At 34.5% G+C, this 26,606-nt stretch overlaps 1 protein-coding gene and 1 gene segment (V, D, J or C); both read right to left on the reverse strand.

Annotated features, from left to right (window-relative positions):
• LOC309705082 (uncharacterized protein) overlaps positions 1 to 26,606 on the reverse strand; it is a 143,005-nt gene that overhangs the window by 7,255 nt on the left and 109,144 nt on the right. For 3 of the 14 annotated variants that reach the window (XM_082530643.1, XM_082530644.1, XM_082530654.1), the window contains exons 3-4: positions 6,019 to 6,084; positions 2,866 to 3,162 (exon numbers count right to left, since the gene is read on the reverse strand). In XM_082530643.1, the coding sequence (XP_082386769.1) occupies positions 2,866 to 3,162; positions 6,019 to 6,084 (363 nt within the window). Of the gene's footprint in view, positions 1 to 2,865; positions 3,163 to 3,607; positions 3,677 to 4,199; positions 4,264 to 4,538; positions 4,609 to 5,185; positions 5,232 to 5,361; positions 5,415 to 6,018; positions 6,085 to 19,649; positions 19,655 to 26,606 lie in introns of those variants that run through there. The other 11 variants (XM_082530651.1, XM_082530656.1, XM_082530652.1 and 8 more) reach the window with 8 other exon arrangements.
• On the reverse strand, positions 171 to 26,523 carry LOC309705085 (Ig mu chain C region membrane-bound form-like). The segment is given in 4 exons: positions 26,299 to 26,523; positions 1,303 to 1,635; positions 889 to 1,197; positions 171 to 684 (listed from the first exon to the last, which is right to left on the reverse strand).

Genomic DNA, 26,606 nt, shown 5'->3' on the forward strand with positions numbered 1-26,606 from the left:
TATTACATTTTTTTTATATTATTATTTTGTATTATTTTATAATTATTGTGTAAATAACCCAAACATGCTACTGTCTACATTAGGATAGCACTGTGACTGTACAATAAACATAAAGCTCAAAATATGATTTAAATGAAGACATGAACTGCATACAATAAACATCAACAGAGTTGCAAACTGTTTTTTTTTTTTTATTTTGAATCTGCATTGAAACACACAAACACAATGTCATATCACAAGCAACAGACATTAAACAACAAACAGCAGAAGACAGAGACATGAGAAACATCTACTGGGCCGAGCACTTTGAGTCTTGGTTGATGTTCATGTTGAGGTCAATGCGGTTTTTGTCAAATGTTCTGTACCCAATGGACCTGACAATAGCTCTAGTTGTGTTAACCACAGATTCGTGGTACACTACACAGCTATAGACAGCATTGTTTTTCCACTCGTGAAGGCTGACAAACAACTGGCCATACGCAGAATAGAATCCATTGTTTTCAATGGGTTCTGTGGTATTAAAAGCATAACTACTTGAGTCTGCTTCCTCGTCATCCACAAGCCAAGACACAAAAACTTCCTTAGGGAAGAAGTCTTTCACAAAGCAAGTCAGGGTCACCTCTGCTTTGTTAGTTTGTTCTAAAGGAGGGAGCATAAACACTGACGGACGCTGAGGGTTTCCTCCTGTAAGCATGAAACAACATGAGACTTTGTACCACACATACATTAACCAAAATAATACAGGAAATCAAATACACACACACACACACACACACACACACACACACACACACACACACACATACAGACTGAGAAGCAACAGTTATGATGTCTTTGATATCAAGATGTCAATAAGGACTAAACACAGTTTCAGAGTATTCTTCTTACCGAATTCCCTTTCATAAGGTTCCCTTGAAGGTGTGAGTAAATCTGAGTGGTGAACAACACAATAGCGCTTTACCCCCCTGGTCCATTCATCATAGGTGATGTCAAGTTCAGACATGTATGTCTCCCCATTTTCTTTAATCATTGGTTTACTTGTTATCTCCACTTCATCCTCATCCTCCCACATTATTTGAGGTTTATTTTTTTGTACTGTGACTCGACATGTTAGAGTTCCTTTTTTATGGAGAAGCATGTCCTCAGTTGCGGGGCCAGTGACTTCTACTTTCACATTAGATGTAACACAATCAGGACCTGAGTAATGAAGCAAAAAACAGTTAGTGAGCAAAATTATTACAAAACCACATTTAAAAATATAAATGTATATTTTTTTTAAAAGAAAACAAATCTGTTACTCACATGATGGTTTTACTTTGTAAGCCACAGTTTTATTCAAAGATCCATCTTCTCCTCCAGTAAACCGACATGTAAATGTAGTCTTATCATTCAGGTCACTGGAATTTACTGTGAGAAAACTTGTTGCATAGTACAGTATTTTTCCAGCCGCATTTTTTGAGTCAGAAACTGTTTCGGTCAGATCTATTTTGCTGGTGATATCTGCTCCGTTTTTCAGCCATTTTATGCCATGTTTCTTTGGTGCAAACTCTTTGGCAAAGCAGGAGGCAGTATAGGTATCATCCTCATCAGAAGAGGAGGAAAACACTTTAAGAGTTGGATTCTGCTTAAACACCGCTGAAAAACAAAGATATACACAAATATGTGTATGCAGAAGCAGGGAATAATATATATATATATACGTATTTATATATATGCAGAAGCTGAGATAAATAATTTGCTACACTGTTCATACTATATTGTTTTTCTATATAAACAAGTTCCTTATGCTCACTTTTTTTTTTTAGCACTTTCACTTTGCACAGTGTCCAAAAGAAAACTGGATTTGTGTAGTCACCAATAACTGAACTGCAGAGCTTCACTGCTAACTTCTGCATATACATTGACTGGCAAGCAAACACACATTTAATATTAATGTTAATTATGTTAATTATCAATGCACAGTGAAAGTGGAGGGAGACAGGCAGAGATCAGAAAGGATGAGGATTATTTAGACAGATGGAAAGAAGCACAACATGCTGCAATACTGTTTTTCAGACGGGCGCAGAGCACATAAGTATATGAGTGAAGAATTAAAAAAAGACAATGTACCAAAACTTAATACTGCTTGGATATATTCTTTTTCTCATTCCACCTTACAATGTGTGTGTGTGTGTGTGTGTGTGTGTGTGTGTGTGTGTGTGTGTGTGTGTGTGTGTTTCCACAAAGTCCATTAAGAAATTATGAATTTTGAAATATTTCACGTTATTTAATGAGGTGAAATATTTGCTTCTATGTTGATTATGATTTTTTTTAAAAACGAATAACTTCGTGTTTTTGTTGTAAGTTGTGTGTTCAGATTAATTGTAAACATAAGCAGCTTGGGGCACATTTACGATAAAGTCAGCCTCTACTATATTTCTTCAGTAAACAAAAACTGGAGATTAACTCGATAACTGACTCTTATCCTTATTAGAAGTAACAATCACTAGATGTGGCCCAGTAATAGTTTATAAGAAATATTGCCTCAGAAAAAGTGCACTGAAGTTTACTGTAGCAATGTATTATGTATGTGATGTATCAAGAGTTCAAATAACCTAAGAAAAGGAAATTAAATGACTTAACAAAAATCTTACAGACTATAACAATATCAGCCTGTGCATTTATGTGCTAATTCATTCAAATTGTTTAGTTTTGTATATGTTCACAGAGCTTTCATGTAAACTTTTATAAGTCAAATAGAATAAGATAAACTTATTAAATGTGAATTAGCATAAGGCTTACTGTAGCAATGTACTTTGTATGTGATGTATATAGAATTCAAATAACCTAAGAAAAGGAAATTAAATGACTTAGCATGAGTCTTACCAATTGGACCAACAATAGTCTGTCCATTTCCAGCAGCGTGATTCACAACACATTGGAAATTCTGTTGTGTATCCCAGTCCTGTTTCCTCACTTGGACTTGACTGACTCCAGTATAAACATCGCCTTTTTGTACTGCAGGGTACTGGATGAAGTCTGTCAAGGCAGTGCCGCCTTTGGTCCACGAGAAAGTCACTGCAGGAGGGTTAAAGCCGGTGGCAAGGCAGCCAAGAGTGACCATATCTCCTCTCTCAGTGCCACATGGTACCAGAGGAAACACAGTGGGTGCAGTTGAAGTGGCTAAGAAAGGGGACACAACAGTAATTAAGATACCAGAATAGAAATACAATAATATACCACACATTTTCACTTAGAATTGTTTAAAGAAAAAACGAGATGATTGTGATGTATAATAAAGTCCATCGTGAAAGACCTTACATTTTAAATGTTTAGCATTTCAAATGCCCCGAATTCTATTTTGTTAAATACTCTCCATTAGTGTTATATAACAATATTATATATTAATAAGTGTCACTTCTTTAGTAGTCTACACCACACCTTTTTGTAAATTATTTTAAATGCATAATATGGACAAAAATCAATCACAAGAAAACAGAAATAAAATAAAAGAATAACATAAAGTCGGTAAACTTCCTTTCACAGTGCTGATGGCAAATTATTTTAAGAACACATTAAATTTGATTCCACTTTAGCATTGATGTTTGAGATGAAATGGTTTACTTACCTGATGAAACAGTGACTGTTGTCCCCTTTCCCCAATAGTCAAAAGCACCGTAGCACAGTACTGAATATACTTAGTTCTTAGTATAAAAAGGCTAAACTATTAATGATACACAAAAGGTCTACTTCAACAGTCATTAAGAAGAAGATTATAAAATCCTATCAAATCACCCAAAATATGCTATCTGTTAAAGCCAATTTTGACATTTTTTTTAGCAAATGTATATGAACACAATTCACTGAGAAAATATTACGTTAAATTATAACTTGTATCCAATGGAGACATATCTTAACTGATGATGCTGTAACTGGAGAGCCATTTTCTAAGTCTAAAAACCATTTGATATACTTAATAGATAGTTTTCATACTTCACACAAAACATTTGATACTCTTACTTAAGGATTTTTATTACTCACAATTGGTCTGAAATTCTTTTTTTTTACATATTCTGTAACAAACTACAAATTTTTTTTGATGTAAGTACTTATTTTATCAAATTTATCATTATAGTTGTAAACAAATGAAAATGAATACATTGTATTGTAACGGGGGATCAGGAATTTCTCTCTTTAGCAAGAAATATAACAATTCGTACCTGATGTGACGGTGACTGTCGTGCCTTTTCCCCAGTAGTCAAAAGCGTAGTCACAGTTTAACAACTTACTGACAACTGCCTACAAAAACCTCACACTCCATCTTATAACAATCTACAATCTGATATATTTTCCTTATAGTTAATATAAAGAGATTCAAAAGACTGTACAAAACCTGATTTTCACCACCATTTAAACCAAGTCTGTAAACTATAAGACATTTATCTCTCAGTCTACAAATGAAGGTATTGAATTTTCTCACAACCACAACATTTCTTTAAAAAAAATCAAAATTTAAATGAAAATCTTAAAATTAAAGTGAAAGAATTAGATCACCTTACCTGATGTTACTGTAACCATTGTACCTTTCCCCCAGTAGTCAAAAGCCCAGTTATCACAGTTAACAGAGTCTTTTTACACCTCTTACAAAAACTAACTTCTGTGATATGGCATTACTTGGTGACATAATTTAACTTTGGAAATAATTTGAATCACTCTCAACTAAATAACTGCTTATATAATTATTTTCTAATCAAATTAAAGAGAAAGAAATACAAGGTTCTTTCTTTTTGTGCCAATTCTTTTTCAGATTTTATATAATTAAGCAGGAAAAACAAGTTAGTTATAAGAATAATGTTAAAATTCATACCTGAACCGACAGTGACCATTGGGCCTTTTCCCCAGTAGTCAAAAGAATGGCCACAATCTAAATAATTATTTACCACTCAATACAAAAACCTGTTCACATTTTTCTGCGTTTTTCCATATTATTTTACGATAACCAAAAAATCTGGAATACTCTCATTTTTTGCAAATTGAGATTCTGAATTCTTAAAAATAATACCATCAAAGATTAAACTGAGAGTACAAATTATAGGCTTGTAATACTATAGAAATTAGTTTGAAAAACATTTTTTCTTTGAAAGAACAACAACACAGTCTTTAAATTTAAATCTTAACATTATGAGAAAGAAATGAATCATTTTACCTGATGTAACCGTGACCATTGTGCCTTTCCCCCAGTAGTCAAAAGCGTGGTCACAGTGTAAAATTTCATCATATCCGACATACAAAAACAACCACCTCCAAGTTCTAAATATGCCAAATTAACAGTGAAAGTTTTGTATTTTTAGTATTAAAATTAAGTCAGAAAGCTCATCTTACCTGTTGTGACAGTGACCATTGTGCCTTTTCCCCAGTAGTCAAAAGCATTGTCACAGTATAAGACATTAACACATTGAACATACAAAAACAAGCACCTTAAAGACTCTCATGGTCCCACTAATGTCGAAAAACCAACCAAACAAAAAACCCAAAAATGCCTCTAAAAGAACCACATTTATAATATGAAGACAAAAGCCTTTTTTACCTGTTGTGACAGTGACCGTGGTTCCTTTTCCCCAGTAATCAAAAGCAGCGTTCACAGTGTAATAACTCAACATATCCAACATACAAAAACATGTGCCTTTAAAACCCTAAATACAACGATTTAAAAAGTGTTATTAAATTTTTCATAGAACGGAAAAAATACGTATATTTTTTACCTGTTGTGACAGTCACAGTTGTTCCTTTTCCCCAGTAGTCAAAGTAGTCATCACAGTGACAGATTTCAATTGCACTTTAGTGCAAAAAATATTTTGCCAGCTACTTGTGTCATTTCAAAGGTGATTACACTAAACCGAGAAACTATTACCTATCATTTACACAGATATTACACTATAACATTAGATGCAAAATATAACCAAGATTTTATTTAATACTCTAAATAATCAGCTAAATATAGGATTTCACTAACTCAAAATACATGACATGATCACTTACCAGAAGTTACTGTGACTTGTGTTCCTTTCCCCCAGTAGTCAAAGTAGCCATAGCTGTCACAGTGATCTGTTAGAGTCTGTTTCCAATACAAATACTTATTTAATTTAAACCAAAGGAATCAGGTTTCACAGACAAAACAATTCCCAGTGTACTCTTTATTAGCAGTTTCCGTTGAGACATCCATTTCCTGTGGTCTGGGTTATATAAAATTAGGTATCCTGCCAACAGTTTGTAAACACTTCCTCTTTATCAGACCCTTTGGCAGCTCCTGCTTTTACAGCAACCAACCAGCACAAAGTCAGTAGGAGTTAATGTTACTGATAGAGCTTTGTTGGCCTAAAGGCCTTGTATATATGTTAATACTGAACAGTCAGTGCTTGTTTTTGGTTCAACTCAAACATGATTGATGTAGGTAAACATTCTCCGCTGCAATAGTGAAGAAATTTGAAGAACAGAATTTAGCTTTCAATGTTGAGTTAGGTGATTGTTTTTTTAGTTACTGTTTCATAGCAGAAATGGCAAATAAGTTTGCCTCAAGGTGTCATCAAAATAAAGAACTATGTGTCTTGAAGAAGTTCGAAGAAACTTGTGGGCACCCTGGACAGGTGTTGATGAGATGTCCATGTTGCCCACAGTAAAACCACTCACTCCTTTCCTCTGAAGTCAGCTCGGTCCTGCTGATCTGCATCGGCTACAACTCCAGTTTGCTCTCATCACTTCCTGTTTCCTCTTTTGCCCCCCTGAAGTTTCGCACCTGAAGTGGAGTGAGAGTTTAGTTTTAGCTGACAAGAGAGTCAAGTAAGTGTTTAACAGCTAAGTCTTTCTTCATATAAATAACTGAACTGTTAAAAAAAAACCTTGATGCTACACCATTGGTCCCCAGCCAGTCTCCTTCACTAGGATCCAAAAATCCAAAAATCAACTGAATAGTCAGCCACACTCCACACCCCTGTTACACATTAAACATATTTTGAGCTGCTGTTTCTCAATTGGACTCTTTGACAAAAACACAAACTAGTAAACAAACTCTGCATCATTTCCATTTATCACAGCTTGTCCCTATTTTAAGACCCTGCCCCGAGGAAGTTTAACTATGTAAGTAACCTTGACATGATCTGAAAAATATGTATGCAGAGTAGTTTGACATTGAGTTAAAAATAATCATGGACATACCATGAAAAGCTTCACGACAAGGATGTGTTCTTTCATGGAGATTGGGTTGAGTTTTGATTGTGGATCAAGAGTCGAAGTTACTGTGGAATGGGCTTTGGTTTTTAAGCATATAACTTTAATCTTAACTTCTGACATCAAGAGCCGGACACAGGGAGAAAGTGTTACAAGTTTTATCAACAGCAAATACTTAAGAGAATGGAGGCTTAGAGCGACAGGTGGTTAGCAGGCTGGTCTGGCATAGAAAAACACAGAGAGTTTACACATGTGAATCCACAGACAAGGTGAGCTGGGTTGCGTAAGAGAAATGTCCAGGGACCGAGAACTGTCTGCACGGAGGGAAACCGAACATGCAATTTGTAGGAGACCATGAAAGGTGTTCCTGCAGACAGTGGGCAGCATGTGGTTTGGAGATGACTGCATGTCCTAAGAAACATAACATGATAATTTTTTCATGTGGTTGGTTAGGGGCTGCAACACAAAAATTAACCACAGCAATAAAGAAACACATTTTTGTCCTACTGTAAAAAAGAAATGGAAAAATGCTACTGATGTCAACTCTGCACAGCAACACACCTGTGGGCACAAGGGAGGACAAGAAAGTTCAGGGAATATTGGATTTTTTTTTACACTGTTAGCTGCAGTTTGGGGATAAGTTTCTTTGGACCCAAACAGAATGTTCACTTTTGACTGGGAACACAAAAGTTGTAACTTTATCTGACAGTATTTATGAGAGTTCAGAAAAAGAAGAATGACTTTCAAACCCTTGCTTAAATATCACTCTCTATCACCGGGTGTCTCAAGACAAACACAGTGAGTGTTTTCACATTATGCAGTAGTGTAAATCATCTAATATGCTGTGTCTTTTGATATATATGCATATGTATTCATTGAACAAAAACATTCTGAGTAGTCATGAATTATCAATGAATGAGTGACTGGTTAGTACAAAATCACTATAAGATAAGATAAGATAAGATAACCTTTATTAGTCCCACACGTGGGAAATTTGTTTTGTCACAGCAGGAAGTGGACAGTGCAAAAGTTATATAGCAAAAATTAGAATATAACTAGAAAAAGTTGCATTTCCTGCAGCGTATTTGAAAGACTACACTGAAGAGTGTCATGAAAGCAGATTACATGCAAGCAGGGAAGATGTGCAGCATCTGTCCCATGTAGTACTTGAACCTTTGCCACGAGATCTCACAGCAGCTGCGCATCCCACTGCGCCAAACCAGTTCCAGTACCGAACAGAGATATGATGAGAGGAAAAAAAATGCGCACTGTGCAGAAGAAGCTAACTTGTACTGAAAAGAGGTGAATCAGCAGACTTTCTGCTGAAAAGAGGAAAATAAGCTGAAGTTTGTGCTAAAAACAGCTTAAGAAGCTGGAATTTGTGCTGAAAAGTAGTGAAAAACTGAAAGTTTTGCTAAAAAGAGGTGAAAAAGCTGAAATTTGTGTGGAAAAGAGTTTAAACAGTTGAAGTGTTAACTGAAGAAAATGTTGCCATAAGTGGGATTCGAACCCAGGCCTCCTGGTCTGAGAACGGATGCTCATCTCACTGAGCTAAAACATGGCTCAGTCCAGCAATCAAAACTGGTGATCACACTGATAATGTGGTCCCTGTCAGCAAAATGGACCAAAAAATGGCATAAAAAGTTGAATATCTCAAAAAGTATAAAAGTTATCATCATCAAAAGATATAGCAGATATAGCAGAAATAGCAGAACAGTTTAAAGTTTGAACTGTGAAAATCGACTGAAAAATGAGGGAGTAGTTAAGCGGCAAAGAAACGGAGCAACTAGAATAATAAAGGATAAAGAATAAAGAGAAACAGGATCTCAATAGTGTGAATGCCTGTGAAGAATTCACACAATAAGAATAAATACAGTACACAACTGTACAGAATAGAATAAAATAAAATACTATATACAGTAGAATAAAATATAATAAAATATACAATAGGAGAAAAATAGAATACAAATTCTATATACAACTGAGTAAAAATACAACTTTGTCAGAAAAGAATATTGCACTTAGTCTTATTGCACATGTGTGGGTTTTTGTGCGTTTGATCAGTTGAAGTTTTTGTTGTAGAGTCTGACAGCAGTGGGGAGGAAAGACCTGCAAAATCTTTCCGTCCCACACCGTCGGTGCCGCAGCCTGCCACTGAAGGAGCTGCTCAGTGCTGTCACAGTCTCCTGCATGGGGTGGGAGATGTTGTCCAAAAGGGATGAAAGCTTAGCCGCCATTCTCCTGTCACTCACCACCTCCACTGGGTCCGGAGGGCATCCTAGAACAGAGCTGGCCCTTCGGATCAGCCTGTTCAGTCTCTTCCTGTCCCCAGCAGAGATGTTGCCACCCCAGCAGACCACACCATAAAAGATGGCTGAGGCCACCACAGAGTCATAGAAGGTCTTCAGGAGTGGGCCCTCCACTCCAAAAGACCCTAGTCTCTGCAGCAGGTACAGCCTGCTCTGACCTTTCCGGTAGAGGGCGTCTGAATTATGAGTTCAGTCCAGTTTGTTGTTCAGATGAACACTAAGGTACCTGTAGCTGTCCACAGCCTCAATGTCCATACCTTGGATGTTCAGTGGTTGCAGTGGAGGATGCTTGTGCCTGCGGAAGTCTACCACCAGCTCCTTGGTTTTACTGGTGTTAATCTGGAGGTAGTTCAGCTGGCACCAGTCCACAAAGTTTTGTGTCAGTCCTCTATACTCCTTGTCGTCCCCATCAGTGATGAAGCCAACTATTGCAGAGTCATCAGAGAACTTCTGCAGGAAGCACTGGGTGGAGTTGTGGGAGAAGTCTGCAGTGTAGATAGTGAAGAGGAACGGAGCCAGAACCGTTCCCTGTGGGGCCCCAGTACTGCAGACGACCCTGTCCGACACACAGCCCTGAGTTCTCACATACTGTGGTCGATGGTCGATACTATGGCGATGAAAGTGGTAATAGACTGACTCACTAGTAAGTAAGTAAGTTTATTTATATAATAGCTTCAAGATAAAATCACATCCAGTGATTTTATCTTGAAGCTATTATATAAATAGCAACAAATACGAAACAGAAAATAAGACAAAAAAAAAACCCCAACAACAAAATGAATATGAAACTAATGCAAGCTTAAAGAAATTAGCTTTCAGCTTTTCAGAGGGCACAATTCCAAAGCACTTTTTCTATGAAGTAGTGCTTTCAATCCCCCAATCATACACACATTCATAACCCAGTGGAGCAGCCAGGGATTCAACCACCGACCTTCAGTTCAGTAGATCCCCTGCTGTACCTCCTGAGCTACAGTCACCCTATGTTTTGCAAAACTTTGGAGGATCCAGTAGGGAGCCTAACAGCATTGTGTACTAGTGACTAGCTAGTTTTCAGTTGGCCAAACACAAAACTATACTGCAGATTAACTGGTGCTTCTAATACACTTAGTTAGTTAGTGCACTTCAGTACACTTTAGTTTAAGTGAAAAAAAAAAATTTCAATTACCGCAATGATTTTTTTTTTCTTAAATAACATGCCTGAGACTTAGTATCTGATTACATGCCTCATAGTCAGCTATACTCTTATTGGTACTCATACTCTTTTTGAATTGGTATTAATTATAATTTTTCTTTACTCAGGCATTATTCAGTTCAGATGTGCTATTCTGTAAGGAAATGCCATAACTGAAATATTTATTTTGAGGCTGAAAACATACAAACACTGTCTCTCTCCTGCTTTGTCCAATATATTAACAAGAACTATCAGTGCTGAGCTTTTTGCTGTCAGTCCAAAGTTTCAGTTTGTTAACTGCATGTGGAAACACCTGTTGTGGTGAAGACTGCTTCCTGTGTGTTATAATAATATAAACCCGAAAGGATGTCCTTTGAAAGTTTGAAAATACCCCTGACTGTATATAGGTTTAATACTTTAACTTTTGGAAAGAAATACATTTGAAGTAAAATTAACTATAAATAAAGTGTAATATATAACATTTAAAATACGTTTGGTGCATTTTAATTTGTAAAGATCCACATATTATTCTTATTTCTATCAAAATAAGGGCTAAAAAACTATAACTTTTTAGCTGGTGTTGTTCTAACATAAGTACTGGTGTATGAAAACATGACTACCAACATATAAACATTTTTGCTTTCCCTAAGAAACATACCAGTCTTACACTTCCCACATACAGGATTATATGAGGACTTGCTTGTGTTTGAATTATATAAATTGGGTCATTCTAGGGTATATACGAGGCTCCAACTTGTTATAACAGTTAACACTATTTTATGTGCCCTCCCAGCTCCAAGCGGATCAGAAAATTGTATAATGAGAACAACTACCACTGGTACTACTACTTGTGTCCACAGCTGACCATGTGCAGGAGGGAAAAGGGCCGTGATCTTGGCCATTGTTTTTGCCATAGGATATACCACTGTGGTTGTTATAGTGCACTGTTGTTGAACCCTGTACAAAAACTTCCCCATGTACATTGGCTATCATGACACTTCACACTGGTTCCAACTTTAATGCTTCTTATATTAGTTTAACACTATTTTACTTTGTCTGTCTGTTAGTTTATGAACTATGTTAACTATGATGAATCAGAAGCAAATAAGGAAAACTGTTAAATTGCCATATTTTTCAAGATGAAACTACTTTCATAACCTATATTTTTATGGAAATTAACTGAATTCTTTTGTTTGTTTGTTTTTAAAGATATAGTAACCTTTGGTATTTACTAGAGAGGTTTTTGTATTGCCTTCTAACACTGTGAGCCCCAACCACTACCATACACAGTGAGGAATACCCATTCAAAAACCTTTGTCTGATAGTGTGCACAAGTCAGTGTTTTTCACTTTTTTTCACAGTGTTTTTCACTTTTGCTGCAATTAATTTCAAATGTTACTCTTGGAACTTTAAGTTTTGAGTTTTAGTTATTATCATCGCAAATAACATTTACTCTAATAATATTTTAAATTATTGATAAATAACTATTTAAACACATGCTAAAGATGATGTATTAGTTTAAAGCTCATTGTGTTCTAAAAGGATTCTTATTGTAAATATGACTTATCAAACATTCTTGTTTTTTGTATAGTGTTGTGAGGCACATACGGGAAAGAAAAGCCATCTCTTTACCCACTCACTGTTGTTTGTTTATTTGTTTGTCATTTTGTTTCAATCAGGTTTGGAATCAGGTTTTTGTCATAGAAGGTGTTACAGTGGTAGCCACTGTTATCCACTGTGGCACAACCCAATACAAAAACTTTACAGCACACTGGCTGTCATGCACTCCTTTAAGATTTTTATATTACTTTAACAAATAATTTAAATTTTATTTCAATATCATTTGTTTCACTACATTTACATTTGTTTGTGACTATGCATAATATATGGACTGAAATTAATCAAAAAAAGTTACAACAAAAAAGTTTAAAAATACAAGTGTTACAATTTTTCAAGACAAAAGTGAAAAAAAATCTATTCCTTCATATATTTTGTTGAATATTACTTTTCATGAAAATTGCAAGGATTGACCCTCAAGGCATCCGTTGCATTTCCTCCAGTAAACGTTGAAATTTTAGTTGAAGAAAATGTTTATCTAAAAGATTATTCATGGTCTGCTTTCCCGTAATCTGCTCTTGACGACAAAAGTGTCAAAGTTTGCTGGTGTCGGCTGGGCTTTGATGTCATGCTGGATTAAAGCCAAATGTTTTGTCAGTTTTGACCACCCCTTTAATGATATATCAGTACAGCTCAAAGCTCAAAGATTCACAGATTATAATGAGCGAGATGTTGTACCAGTTTGAGAAGATGAGACTTTCTGGGAAAAACAACAAAAAAAAAAAACCCAATGAAGACAAAAACAGCACTAATGCGAAGGCTTTGTCTAGCCAGTGGCAAACTAATTTACCAGCTTGATCAGTCATTAAAGTTCTGATTATCTCAGTTGACACTCAAGACAATTATTTTACTAGGGTTAGCCAACCTACCTACTGTGACTTTTTGGAGCCATTCTAAATTCTGAAAATATGCCTGTTAGTCTAGTTTTTGTACAACGTTAGAATACTGATTCTAGTATTTGAGTTAGTATTGAATATTCCCAGTTGTGTAAATAGAAATGGATTACATTCCATGCTACATGTAAGAAAGGACAATTTATGATCTTATTACTTATTACTAATGATCTTAACCTGATTCTTACAGAATTATCTAAAGTGTGTGTATAAAAAGTTCTGCTATCTCAAGTACTTGTTTTATGTATCAGCATCACATCTTTCTGAGTGGAAGGATTTTGTCTCAGTGTGTATCACTGTGGTCGTAATAGTGCACTGTAGTACAACCCTATACAAAAATGGTCAAGCTAAATGACTAGCTCAAACCTACTGCCTAGTTAACACAATCCCTTTTTTGGTAATTAAAAAAGCCATTCCAATATTAAGTCAGTGACAGACAAACATTAGAGTTAATGAAATTGTGGCATTTGTGAGAATTTGAAGCATTTTTTTAAATTTTCTTGTTGTATTGATCTAATCTGAGAGACCTCAATATTTTTGTGCTTAATATGTAAACATATTGTGTTTGATGGGTATATGGGGTATTATGGATAGAAGAAAAATGAATCACAATGAAATTATGGTGCTTGGAATTTATAAGTCAAAACAACTAATTTCACTACTTTCTATAATGAATATTTGTGCTTTTAGAAACATAAACAAAATTGCTTTTTACTCCTTTTTAAATGTGTCAGTGAATTTTCTCTTTTCAGAACAACATGTGCCATAGTTCAGTACAAGATGTGTTTTTGTATTATCATTTAACAGTGTGGGTTCCACCACACAGTGACACATACTCATACAAAAACATTTCCTGAAGTGGCTCCTGAAATGTTCAGTTCAATGCTCCATTTTTCTGTTACATAAACAGAAATTGAAGTTTAACTAACGACTTTTACTATTTCAGTGCATTATCACCATACACACTGCCCCTTTCTTTGTGGAATGAAGTTTTTGTCATAGGATGTGTCACTGTGGCCGCTATAGTACACTGTGGTTCAACCCCGAACAAAAACATCAGCCCACACACTCACACAAAGTTACTTTGAGTAAAGTAACTTTCTGCATAAATTCTGCTCAGGACAGGTTTTTGTATTGTCACATATCACTGTGGTCCCAGCTATACACTCTGGCACACAGCCATACAAAAACCTCTGATAAATATTTTGTTTACTGTTTTTACTATTCCATGTATAAGATGACGTTATATGTATATATCTATATATATCTATATCTATATATATAGATATATATATATGTAGTTCTGTACTATATATATATACATACATATATATACATATATATATATATACATATATATATATATATATATATATATATATATATATATATATATATATATATATATATATATATATATAATACAGTATATAGTACAGTATAACTGTAGAGCACATTTCATATACATAATTCCATAATTTTACTGTCTGTGTGTAAATTCTCAATATTCAGTGGCACAGGACATGCTAAAGAGCTGCCTGTATATTAATGAAGGTCCCCTTGTAATATGCACATATATATCTTTTTTACAGCAAAAATGCCTTTTCTCTCTTAAGGAGGTTTTTGTAACTATGTGAATCACTGTGGCTGCCCCAGTTATATACACAGTGACACATAGTGATGCAAGAACCTGTGCCACAGTATAGTTGCCACTGTGGCTTATGTTCTACTTATATGTTTACCAATTAGTGTTAAAACAAATATTTTTTGTTGTTTAAAACGTTCAATGAAAAATAAAATGTATAATGATTTTCAGTTTAGCTCAGTTCAGTCATATTATTGTCCTCACTTAGACACTTGGCTTACAGTTACAGACAGGCTGTCAAAAAATCTTCCACAGAAACAATATAAAAAGAGCAATATAAAGTGTATGACTTTGATAATGCAAATTATTCCTCTTGTTTGTATTACCTGTCAAGAGTGAAACAAAAGAAAATACATATAATTAATTAAATTGTAATTATAGTAAAACTAAAAAAAAATAGTGACTGCAATTACACCTTTTCTAAAAGCTCAAGCTCTGTCAGATTAGATGCAGCACATGTTAGTTCTTTTCAATTTATTTTAATAATAATCATTTGTGTGCTTGTACATATACTATATTTCATAGTTATATGCTGTGCTATGTGGATAAAGCTTAAATCTTATTATTTAAAAATAGCTCAGTCTTTCAATAGCTTCTCTGTTACAGTTATATATGCCCTTGCTTGTCCTTACATCAATAACATGTTATTATGTTTTTAAGGTTTTGCATGTATGGTTTACATGACCACTCATGTCGCACACTACTAAAATTATAATGAAAGGATTTCATAAAGAAAGACTTTACGTCGCTTATGGAGGTTTTTGTAACTGTGTGAATCACTGTGGCCACCCCACACTGTGACGCACAACACTTCAAAAACCTATGCCATAGTATGGATAAGCAGGAAAACAAATATTATTTCCTTTATTTGGAATCTTTAAAGTTATCTTAAATCATTTTTAAAGACATAACATCTTTTTTATTACTTTACATTTTTCGTATGAATGTTTTGTATGTTAACATTTTTTTAATGGCTGCTTAAATAAATGCATAGGAAGTGCTATCAGTCAAAAGCTCATAGTGTCTTCAAAATCGCTGTTGCTGTAAATATAACCCCTTCTTTACAGTTTTTCCTTTTATATATTTTTGTAAAACACACAAAAAGCAAATGTTGTTAACCACTAGTGCTTATTTCTTTATCAATTTTCTGTTCTGTGTTTTGTTTTCAGTTGAATGAGGTTTTTGTCATAGACTGTGTTACAGTGGCTCCCACTATACACTGTGGCTCAAATCCATACAAAAACCTTTCATTGCACGATGACTATAATGCATTCATTATTTCTTCATATTTATAATAATTTAACAAGTAATTTTACATCGGTTTATGACTATGCAAAGAATATTTGGCTTTCCTGACAAGAATTGATCTAAACGCAGGGATTGATCTTCATGAATTTGTTGTTTGATCTGTATTTTCTTTAGTGATGGTTGAAATTGTAGTTCAAGAAAATAATTGTACACCTCTTACTGCTCTCCATCCCAACTACCATGCTTACATGCTTCTGCACATTCTAGTTGGAGCTCTTTTGTCATCCTCAGCAAAGAATTTAGCTTTCAAAGTTTCTGCCAAAATGCCATTTGTTTGTTTAGCTCATAGAGTAATTAGCCAGCTGCGAACTTTGTCAGCCATAGACTTCTGACTATTTCAGCTGGTATTGAAGACAGTTGCTAGCCAGCTTATTTAATGTGACTTTTTGGAGCCGTCGTAAATTATGAAAATATGTCTTTAGCTTCAGCTACTGCCAAGTTAACTTAAAACTAGCATTGATGATACCAAAACTTTTCTTTTTTTTCTTTTCCTTTTTTTCCCAATCAGCTTAAACATGACGTTTTTGACAATTTTTTAAATGAAATTCTCATCTCTGCGAGAACTTGAATTCTCTTTAAATTTCTGCCCAATTAAAACGCAAATACCAGTGAAAAACATCTTTACAAAAAATATTTGTGTACAATTAAACTTTTGCAAAACATTGCAGCTCTGCCTGCACATACAATGCCTTTCTATCTATATGAGACTTCATGTTTATTTAAAGAAAAATAGCAAAATTGCTATTTTTCGAAAGTCATTATTTATTGAGTTTGGTATATATTTCACAATGACTTCACTTTTACACGTTATATAATATTTGTATACCGGTAATATTTATTTACTTATTTCATTTTATAGCCTCATAACACAACAGTAAAATAGCTGAATTGACAAATGCCATTTCCCTATCTGAATGAGAGAAGAGTTTAAAGCAAAGCATAACAGGGTTTTTTCTTAACCGTTTCTAATGTTTATTTATTTGCTTCTTGTGCGAATATATATTGTATTTCATTGGTATATACTAGGTCATGTATAAGATATAATTTCTAGTGTTTGGATTTTATTAGTCAAAAAGTTATTTCTTTTAATATATTTTATATAAAGAATAATTGCCCCGCATATTCTCTCCTTTCAAAAAAGAACGTTTTTGTATTGCCATTTAACAGTGTGGGTTCCACCCCACAGTGTCACATACTCTTACAAAAACTTTGCCTGCTAGGGTCCATGTTCAGCATGTTCTGCATGTTGCACTGTTTACACTAAGCAGGGATGCCTATATATATTTACTTGCCACTTTATGGACACTTTATTAGGTACACCTTGCTAGTACTGGGTTGGTTTTATTTTATGTATTTATATACAGTAGAAGAAGGACACTAAAACACTTTTTGTCTCACCTAATGACTTGTTTTGCTCTATCACCATCACATATAGTCACTTTCTTAGTGCTGTGAGGTTTTTGCCTCAGGATGCATCACTGTGGCTGTTATAGTACACTGTGGTTCAACCCCATACAAAAACAACAGCTCACAAACTACCCATTGTAATGACTAAACGCCTGCACTTCAAGTACGGATTTTTGCCTTAGTTTAACCAAATCCATAAGGCCTGCAGTGGTACTGTAATATTCCTTGTTTTTCATATTACAATACATATATAAATAAATACATACTAACCTAAACAACATTTTCTAGAATTTTCCTTGACTGGTGACAATAGCCCTTTTGTTCACACTGAACCAGTTTCATGTTTTATGAAGTACACTGACTTTCTGCATAAATTCAACTTATGTCAAGTTTTTGTATTGCCAGATAAAGTATCACTGTGGTCCCAATGATTGAGCTCATTTGAGCTTTGTGACATGGCACATCATCCTACTGGAAGCAGCCATCAGAAGATGAGTACACTGTGGTCATAAAAGGATGGACATGGTCAGCATCATACTTAGGTAGCTGGCCTTTAAGTTATGCTCAGTTCATGTCCAAAGTGTGCCAAGAAAACATTCCCTAACCCATGACACCAATGATACAGGGCAGGATAGGATCCCAACCATCCGCATTTCACAGCAAAAATCAAACGCCATCAGATAAAGGTAATAACTGTCATCTTACTTATAAATTGCAGACAGATTGCAAACAGTACAGTATTCTGATGAATATAACCTTTCTTCTGAAATGTGGCAGAGTAACACAATTTCTCATTTTTGAGGCTTAGTGACTTTCTGTATAAGTTTAGGACAGGTTTTTGTATTGCCAGATTTCACTGTGGCTCCCATCATGTCCACTGTTGCAACTAGTGATACGAAAACCTCTGCTACTTTGCAACTGCACTATCAGTTTTTTTAAAGATTTTTTTAAGATTCAGTTTCATGAAAGTGTGGTCTATTATTTTTTCAGTTTTATATATCTCTTTTATTAGTGTTATTATTTTATTTTAAACCTTGAATCCTAACTATTATATGTCTTGAAACCTAGTTATTAACTAAATAGTAACACGCATTTAGATACCTTAGTCAGGTATAACACTGTGTGGTTTGTATAGTTAAGAACAAGTTCAAACAAAGGCCAAATATCCCACAGAAGAGAAATAAACCCAATATGTTAGCGTTGAATATTAAACAAAAAGAGGTGAATGATCTTTTTCTTTGTCTTCTTGGGTCTTTTTGTGCAAAGAAATACTTTTTTGATGCAGTGTAATTTATAATACATGCTGTATGTAGTCAGTAACCCTTTTGTCCATACAGGGAGAATTCATCATATTAGTGGATGTGTTTAAGTTTCATAAACAGAACTTTGGCAAATATTTTTTGCTGCCATTTAGAATATGCTCATGCTTTCTTCAGACACAATGTAATGATGTCATGTTTTTGTTTTTGTCAATGACAGGTTTTTGTCACAGTACGTGCCACTGTGGCTGCTATACTGCACTGTGATGAAGTCCTATACAAAAACTCCACCCTGCGAACTGTCTGTCTGTATATATACCTTTACTTGTTCAGTTCAACTTTGAAATATGATTAGGATACATCAAACACAATAAAAAATATACCCCTGGTAGCGAAACAGTCACTGCAGTTGTAAACATCTAATATGCATTATTGTGGGAATAATAATTATCTTATTAGACTCTTGTTTTTTTCATTTGCATTTTATGTGAATTCTCATTTTTCAGTAGCAGGAATGATAATTTGATTTTGATTTCACAATAATGATATTAACAAAATCTTCTTTAACAAAAAAAATGTTGCTTTTTTTCTAAAAAAAACCCCTTTAATTTTAGGATATGCTAAAGAGCTGACTGCATATTGATGAAGGCTCTACTTACACGTCACACATTTATACCTTCTATTAATTAGGACTGAAAAAGGCAAAATTCAATTTAATGATCATACATGTTTTTTGTTTCCATTTAAAATATGCTCATGATTTCTACAGAAACAATGTTTTGATCCCCCCATGTTTCACAATGACAGGAGGTTTTTGTCACAGTCTGTCTCACTGTGGCCGTAATTTTGCACTGTAATACAACCCTTTACAAAAACTCCACCCTTCAAACTTGACATCATATCTGCACATATTCATTAATCATGAACTCCATGAAAGAATATGAAAATATAGTAAATGTTTTAAGTGGTACATTTTGTATGAATTCTACAAAAAATAACCTCAGTATTACAGAAGACAGAAGAGAGAAAAATGTGCTTCACAAACTGTTAGTCTGTATTTTAAATGCAGGAAAAAAACCTAACAAGTACAAAGACTGAGTACATACATGTTTTTAAGTCTATCATCCAAAGTCTTCAAGTTAACTCATTTTTAATATTTGTAACTGGTCTAATGAAAAGTGTTTCTTCAGAGGTTTTGTAGCTGTGGCCCTCTTTTAACATACAGTCTAACTGTCATACACATCTAATGAACACAATTAATTTTGGAACTAATAATTATTTCATTATTATATGTTTTTGTTTGCACAGCATGGATCAACAATCAAATCATTAAATCTTCCTTTTTGGTAATAAAAAGCTTATTTCCATCAGAATTTTAGGATATGCAAAAGAACTAACTATATTAATGAAGTTTGTGCTTACAGTATGCATCACACAGTCTAGTTGCAGCAGAAAGACATTGCCTTTCAAGGAGGTTTTTGTAACTGTGTGAATCAGTGTGGCCGCTCCACACTGTGACACATGTTTGTTCAAAAACCTCTGCCACCGTGTAGCTGTCACCCATTATGGAATATAAGCAATAAGACAAATATTCTGCCAAAATATTGTGGCCATTCTATATAAATATGGCCCCCTTTTCATGAATATAAATTAAAGATTTAATAATTTGAATAAAATCTTGCAATAGCTTTATTATAAGAGTTACTATTGATTAGTTATTACTATTGTGTGCTTCTTTGCAGTTATAGAAAACACATTTATTTATTTTTTTACGTAGTGTATTCTAATAATTAGTATGTTTTATTATTGCTGTACCTATTTCCCCATTTTAACTGTGTGTTACAAATGCCTAAATTAGTCATTAATGGATAATAATTAATGATGACTAAATATATTTATAAATAAAATATACCTTTTTCATTAGTTTTACCTGATCAGTACTGTGCTTCAAAATTTACAGGACAGAGGAAGAGGAGAGGGGTTTCACAACATAGTTTTTGTTATGGGGTATAACACTGTGTAGTAGCCCCCATAGTATCACAGTGACATAAGCTCTTACCAAAACCTTCCCACTCTTGCCAGAACTTAAGAGTTTTAGACTATGAAAACAACAGGATGTTCTAGTTAAGATGATCACAAAAACAGAGGCATATTTTAAAAAGGTTTAAGAGAATATTTCTGTTTTATCTGTATTATTATTTTATGAGAGTGGAAATACATTAATGTATTTTCCTTCTTTGTAGCTGTGAGTTCTTGTTGAATAATAGACTTAAATCTTTTGGAGTCACCTGGTGACTTTTAGGTCTTCAAAATACGTTAAACTTAAGCTTGCTTGACAGGAAATAATTGTTGGTTAAAACCTCACATTTTGTACACTTCTGTCCACTTTATGTTCATTCTTTCATTAATCAGGGACACACCGTTTCACACTATATGTTTTTGTCTACATAAAGACCTGTAGGTGGCAGCAGAAGCAAGGGTTGAATTTGTACATGTCACCTCTCTGAATACACAAAGGAGGCAGCCAGAGATGGAGTTCCTTTTTTGCTGCTTCAGTTTCTCAGCCACACAGCAGCATTATCTGAATGCAAATACAGATAAAAATAATAATAATAATAAACACCTTTTAATGTTTGCATGAAGTAAGTGAATTCTTTGGTTTCCAAGCACTGCTTCTATTCAAAGCATCAACATCTTCCAACTGTTTTATTAACTGCAAAACAAGCTAACCCACTAGGTGGTGGTATTTCATCATGTTTCCCACTTCAGTTATTCACTGGGTACTGTGTAAAGCTGTACATATTTGGTGTATTTTGAGTTTTTATACAGGCACAGATGAAAATGTTTTAGATGAGGTTTCAAAACAATACAGTGGTTAAAACTGAATGGATGTTAAATTATGAAGGATAAAATGTTAATTGCAATAAAACGGAAACAGTGACTGTTCTTAACTTAGATGCATGAGTAACTGGACAATCTATGTGTTTATGCTACTTTTGTTATTTTAATTAAGAATATTGATTTGTATTACACTTGTACTATATTTTGTCCACACAAGAATGATTTAATGTTTGAAATATTTTGTATTATCCTGTTTTTAAAAACATTTTTAAAAGAAAAAAAATCCCCACACAAAATCAATAGATCAATGTCAACATCGATTTTCTGTGTGTGCATCTGTGCGTGAGAGAGTATATGCATATGTGTGTAACTGTACAGGCTTGATTGCTTTTGCTTCTTGCTTTGTCTCCTCACTATATGAAGTTGTGAACTACCTGTTTCTTGCTGAAATCCCTGTGCACACAGGTACCGACTGCTGACTTCATGATCTTCATTGAAATCTGGAATTTTGTTGTCTTTGGTTGGGCCTGTCTCCTTTATTCCTGTGGCTGAGTTGTGGCTTTTGTCACTCACACACCTTCACATTGCTTCAGTTGTTGCGGTTTGCAGTTGGGGGCAACCTTCCAATCGACTTTTGTCGATGGAAGACTTGTCATGCATTGATGATACATTCATGAATTCAGTGCTGATTGGGCTTTTTCCTATAGAATAAAATACTATAGGAAATTAACTCATTCACTGCCATTGACGTCTATAGACGTCAATTGAAAGCATACGTTGACTCATGGCTGGCAGTGAATGAGTTAATACAGGTCACTTATTCATCTAAGCTTAAAATTATATATATATGTGTATATATATATATATATATATACATATATATAGTTTCTTGAATGCAGTTTGAGAGGGTGTGGTTACATTTTGAGCATATATTCTTTTGTCTGCAAACATTTATGCCTTCTGAAGGCATGTGTATCAATTTATAGCTGGATGCATTTGCAACCTAACAAGATATTTTTTGGGACTTGAAGAAATCCACTTATACAAATGTGGCCCCAAACGTGCAGAGAAGCAGCTCTCTAAAGATGGCACGTTTAGAAACTGAAAAACATCAGGCCTTAATTGACAACAGGAATTTGGAAATGTGACTCAAATGAACTATGGAGATGCAAATACAGTAAGCTGCCAGATGCCACAGTTGTAATGGTTGGTGCACAGTTTTAGTTGTGCAGGTGTGGTCCCAGGGGTGCACCAGGAAACTCAAAACCTCCAGGCTCTAACTGATAACAGAGGTTTACGGTACATTGACTTCAAATGCTGTTGTGTTATTCTTAGAAACCTTGAGAAATCATAGAGCGACAACAAAAATGATTTTGATGTTTATTACATGCTCACATTCATATTCTGTTTAATATTTAAAGTGCCAAATGTTATTTACTGAATCTTATTAACCTAACTTTAATTTAATGAAGCATTTACAGAAGTGAAATGACCATAAGATGCAGTATAATATGTAGTTTCATTTTATTTAATTATTTTTCACATTTTGCACATCTCCTAAGTGGGTATTTGTATATGACATCTATTTAATATAAAAAATGAATGATTATGTGCATAAATATAAAATGAAAAATCAATTTTAAAAGCAGATTAGAAATGAAGTGCACCCATTCCATCCCATTTGTTATCATCTCTTTATCTGCAAAAAAAAAACCCAAAACAAAAAATCATCAGAAGGTTAAAACAAATCTGTTAAGAACAGTCATTTAATTACTATTACTAGTAAACCCTAATGTACTCTAAGTTTACATCTTAATGTTACTTATTCCAGGAGATAGTTTTGGATTAAATTAAAGCCTAAACATTTCTAAATTACACTCATTTTTTTTCCTCCTTTAAAAATCAAATGATATAATTTTCATGATAAAGGTGTGATTTTAAAAAGTGCAAACAGAACATTACAATTCCTTGTTCCTAATTTTTTTTTAATTGATCTATGAGTGCTCTTTTGAGTGTACTGCATGTTCTTGTGATTGAGTTTATCCTACATTACAACTCACAGACTTCATTCTTCAATAAAACTGAAATGCAGAAAATATAAATTGCATGTTTACCTTAAGAAGACTGATGATTATGCTATAGAAGAGAGAGAATATGAAGAATATGAAGGAGGAAGCTGTGGACCAGAGGCTATTAAAATCCTCTTCAGCGGTGACATCGTCCCAACTCAGATCACAAAGGTATTCTAAAAAGTAGAAGGTACAGTACACTTGGTTAGAGGAGTGCTATGTGCATCTGTTTTCTATTTATTCATTGGGGTAATACAAATTTTCTCTTCTTTAATGGTGTTAATAGAAAAGTGAAAAATGGAAGAATTTTTCTTTTTTTTTGTGACGCTTCAAGTTTTCCATCTACACATATACCAAAGAGTTTCCATGCAACGTTTACTTCAAACAGACAGCACATATATCAAGCAATTGGACACTGTGACTCACATAGGCTGAACAACAACATGATGAAAACAAAACAAACATTTTGTCTCACAGTGACTGACATCTCAAGTGCACAGGTTTTCATATAGAAAACTCTCACAGACAAAGAATGACACAAGCACAAAATATCACATTTAAATCTTAGTAGTTACAGTCACATTCTATGGAATTACCATGGACACTGGACACTGTTTTTAAAATATGTTTAGGTCCGACTCCGACACAGCAGGTGAACTCTTTGGTTGGATCTTTTTTGACCCAGTTTGCCTTACTGGTGGTGTAAAGACTCATACTTCGCCATTTCTGGTCATTTTTGCTCTGCTGTGCAGGGTCGTCGGTGGCTGTAACATAAGGTCTAGAATTTCGTTCATAACTTTCTGACCATTCGATTTTATACATCTTATTCACAGTACTGGTGAACAGACACACCAGAGTGATTTTATCTTCAGACTGAAACTGGTCAGTGTGCAGCTGTGGGAGCATGTGGACTGTCACTGTTGGCTCTGTCCCATCAGAATGAGATACTCAGTTAAACAGAGAGATTTATGTACAAGTTTAAAAAGAAGACATTAAGTTATGTATATATGTGGATGGATAGATTGGTGTGTGTGTGTGTGTGTGTGTGTGTGTGTGTGTGTGTGTGTGTGTGTGTGTGTGTGTGTGTGTGTGTGCGTGTGTGTAATTGTAACATACTGTTTTTTGGATCGGCAGTTGTGGAAAAATCAGTTACCTAGTGTGTAGTCTCTGTCAGTTTTATTCAAAGATCCACTTTGGCCTCCTGCAAAATTACACATAAATACAGTATCTTCATGCAAGTCATTGGAATTTACTGTGAGAAAACCTGCTGCGTTCTACACTTTCTTTCCATCTGCCTGTCTTGTTTCAGAAACTGTAGTGATCGGATCTTTTTTTGCTGGTGACGTCGGCTCCAATTTTTAGCCATTTGATGTCATGTTTCTTTGGTGCAAACTCTTTGGTAAAGCAGGAGGCAGTATAGGTACCATCCTCATCAGGAGAGGAAATCACTTTAAGAGTTGGATTCTGCTCAAATACCACTGAAAAGTAAAGATATACACAAATGTATGTATTCAAGAAGGAATTAAATGTGCTTTTATTCAAGTAGAAACACTTATTCCTTGGTATTTTTAGGCTATTTTTTTAACATATAAATGCAAGGTGTACTTTCAGTGAAGTCAGCTTCTACCTTCCAAAAGCAACAACAACCAAAAATAGAGAACTATCAAGAACTAACTCTTATCCTTCTCAGAAGTAACAATCACAAGTTTTAGTGCGGTAATACTTTACTAGTAATTGTTACTGCCGCACAAAATCCAACATTTACTGAATAAAGCTGCTGTCTTTGCGAATGTGTCTGCTTAAAAGCCACTGAAACACAAAGATGTACACAAATGTATGTATGCAAGAGCATGGTTTTTGTTTTTCAATTTACAAACTATTCATAAATGTAGAAATCCATCCATTCATTATCTTCCATGGAAGAACCAGGAGCCGATCCTAACTGCCTTAGGGTGAGAGTGAGGGTACACCCTGGATAGGTAATTCGTTTTTCGCATGGCTAACACATAGAGAAAGACCACCATTTGCAGTCACATTCACACCTTTGGGCAATTTAGAATCACCAATTAAGCTAACCGCAGAAATGAGAAATATTTAAGAACATGTCATGCTATTTAATAAGGAGAAATATTTGCTTTTATGTCATTTATTTGACATAAGCAGCATATCTGAATATGGTTTGGGGTTTTAAAGTTGAAACATTTTTTCCTTGGTATGCTCAGATTCTTTGTCAATATAAGCAGCTTGGGGTGAACTTACAATAAGTTTGCTTCCAGTACAAATCTTCCAAAAACATCAAAACCGTGAACCAAATAAATAGAGAACTAAAGAGAACTAACTTGTATTCTTATCAGAGGTAGCAATCACTAGGTGTAGCTCAGTAATAATTTAAGAGTAATTGTAATTACTGTTCATAAACAACAACAAAAAAAAGAACTTTTATTGAAGAAAGCTATTGCATTTGATAATGCATTACGCATCAGACCTTTGGAATATATATATTTTTTCATGTAAACTTGTTGTAAGTCAAACAGAATAAGATAAATTGATTGAATGTGACTAAGCATGAGGCTTACGTGGTTTTGTGATATTAGCCTGTCCATTTCCAACAGTGTGATTGACACCACATTGAAAATTCTGTTGTGTATCCCAGTCCTGTCTCCTCACTCGGATTTGACTGACTCCAGTATAAACATTGCCATTTTGAACTGCAGGGTACTGGATGAAGTCTTTCAAGGCAGTGCTGCCTTTGTTCCATGAGAAAGGAGGGTTAAAGCCAGTGGCAAGGCAGCCAAAGAGTGACAACAGTAATTAAGACACCAGAATAGAAATACAATAACATACCAGACATTTCCCCTTGAAAATGCTTAAAGAGAAAACACTT

The sequence above is a fragment of the Aulonocara stuartgranti genome (assembly GCF_965226115.1).
Source record: "Aulonocara stuartgranti genome assembly, chromosome: 4".
NCBI lineage: Eukaryota > Metazoa > Chordata > Actinopteri > Cichliformes > Cichlidae > Aulonocara > Aulonocara stuartgranti.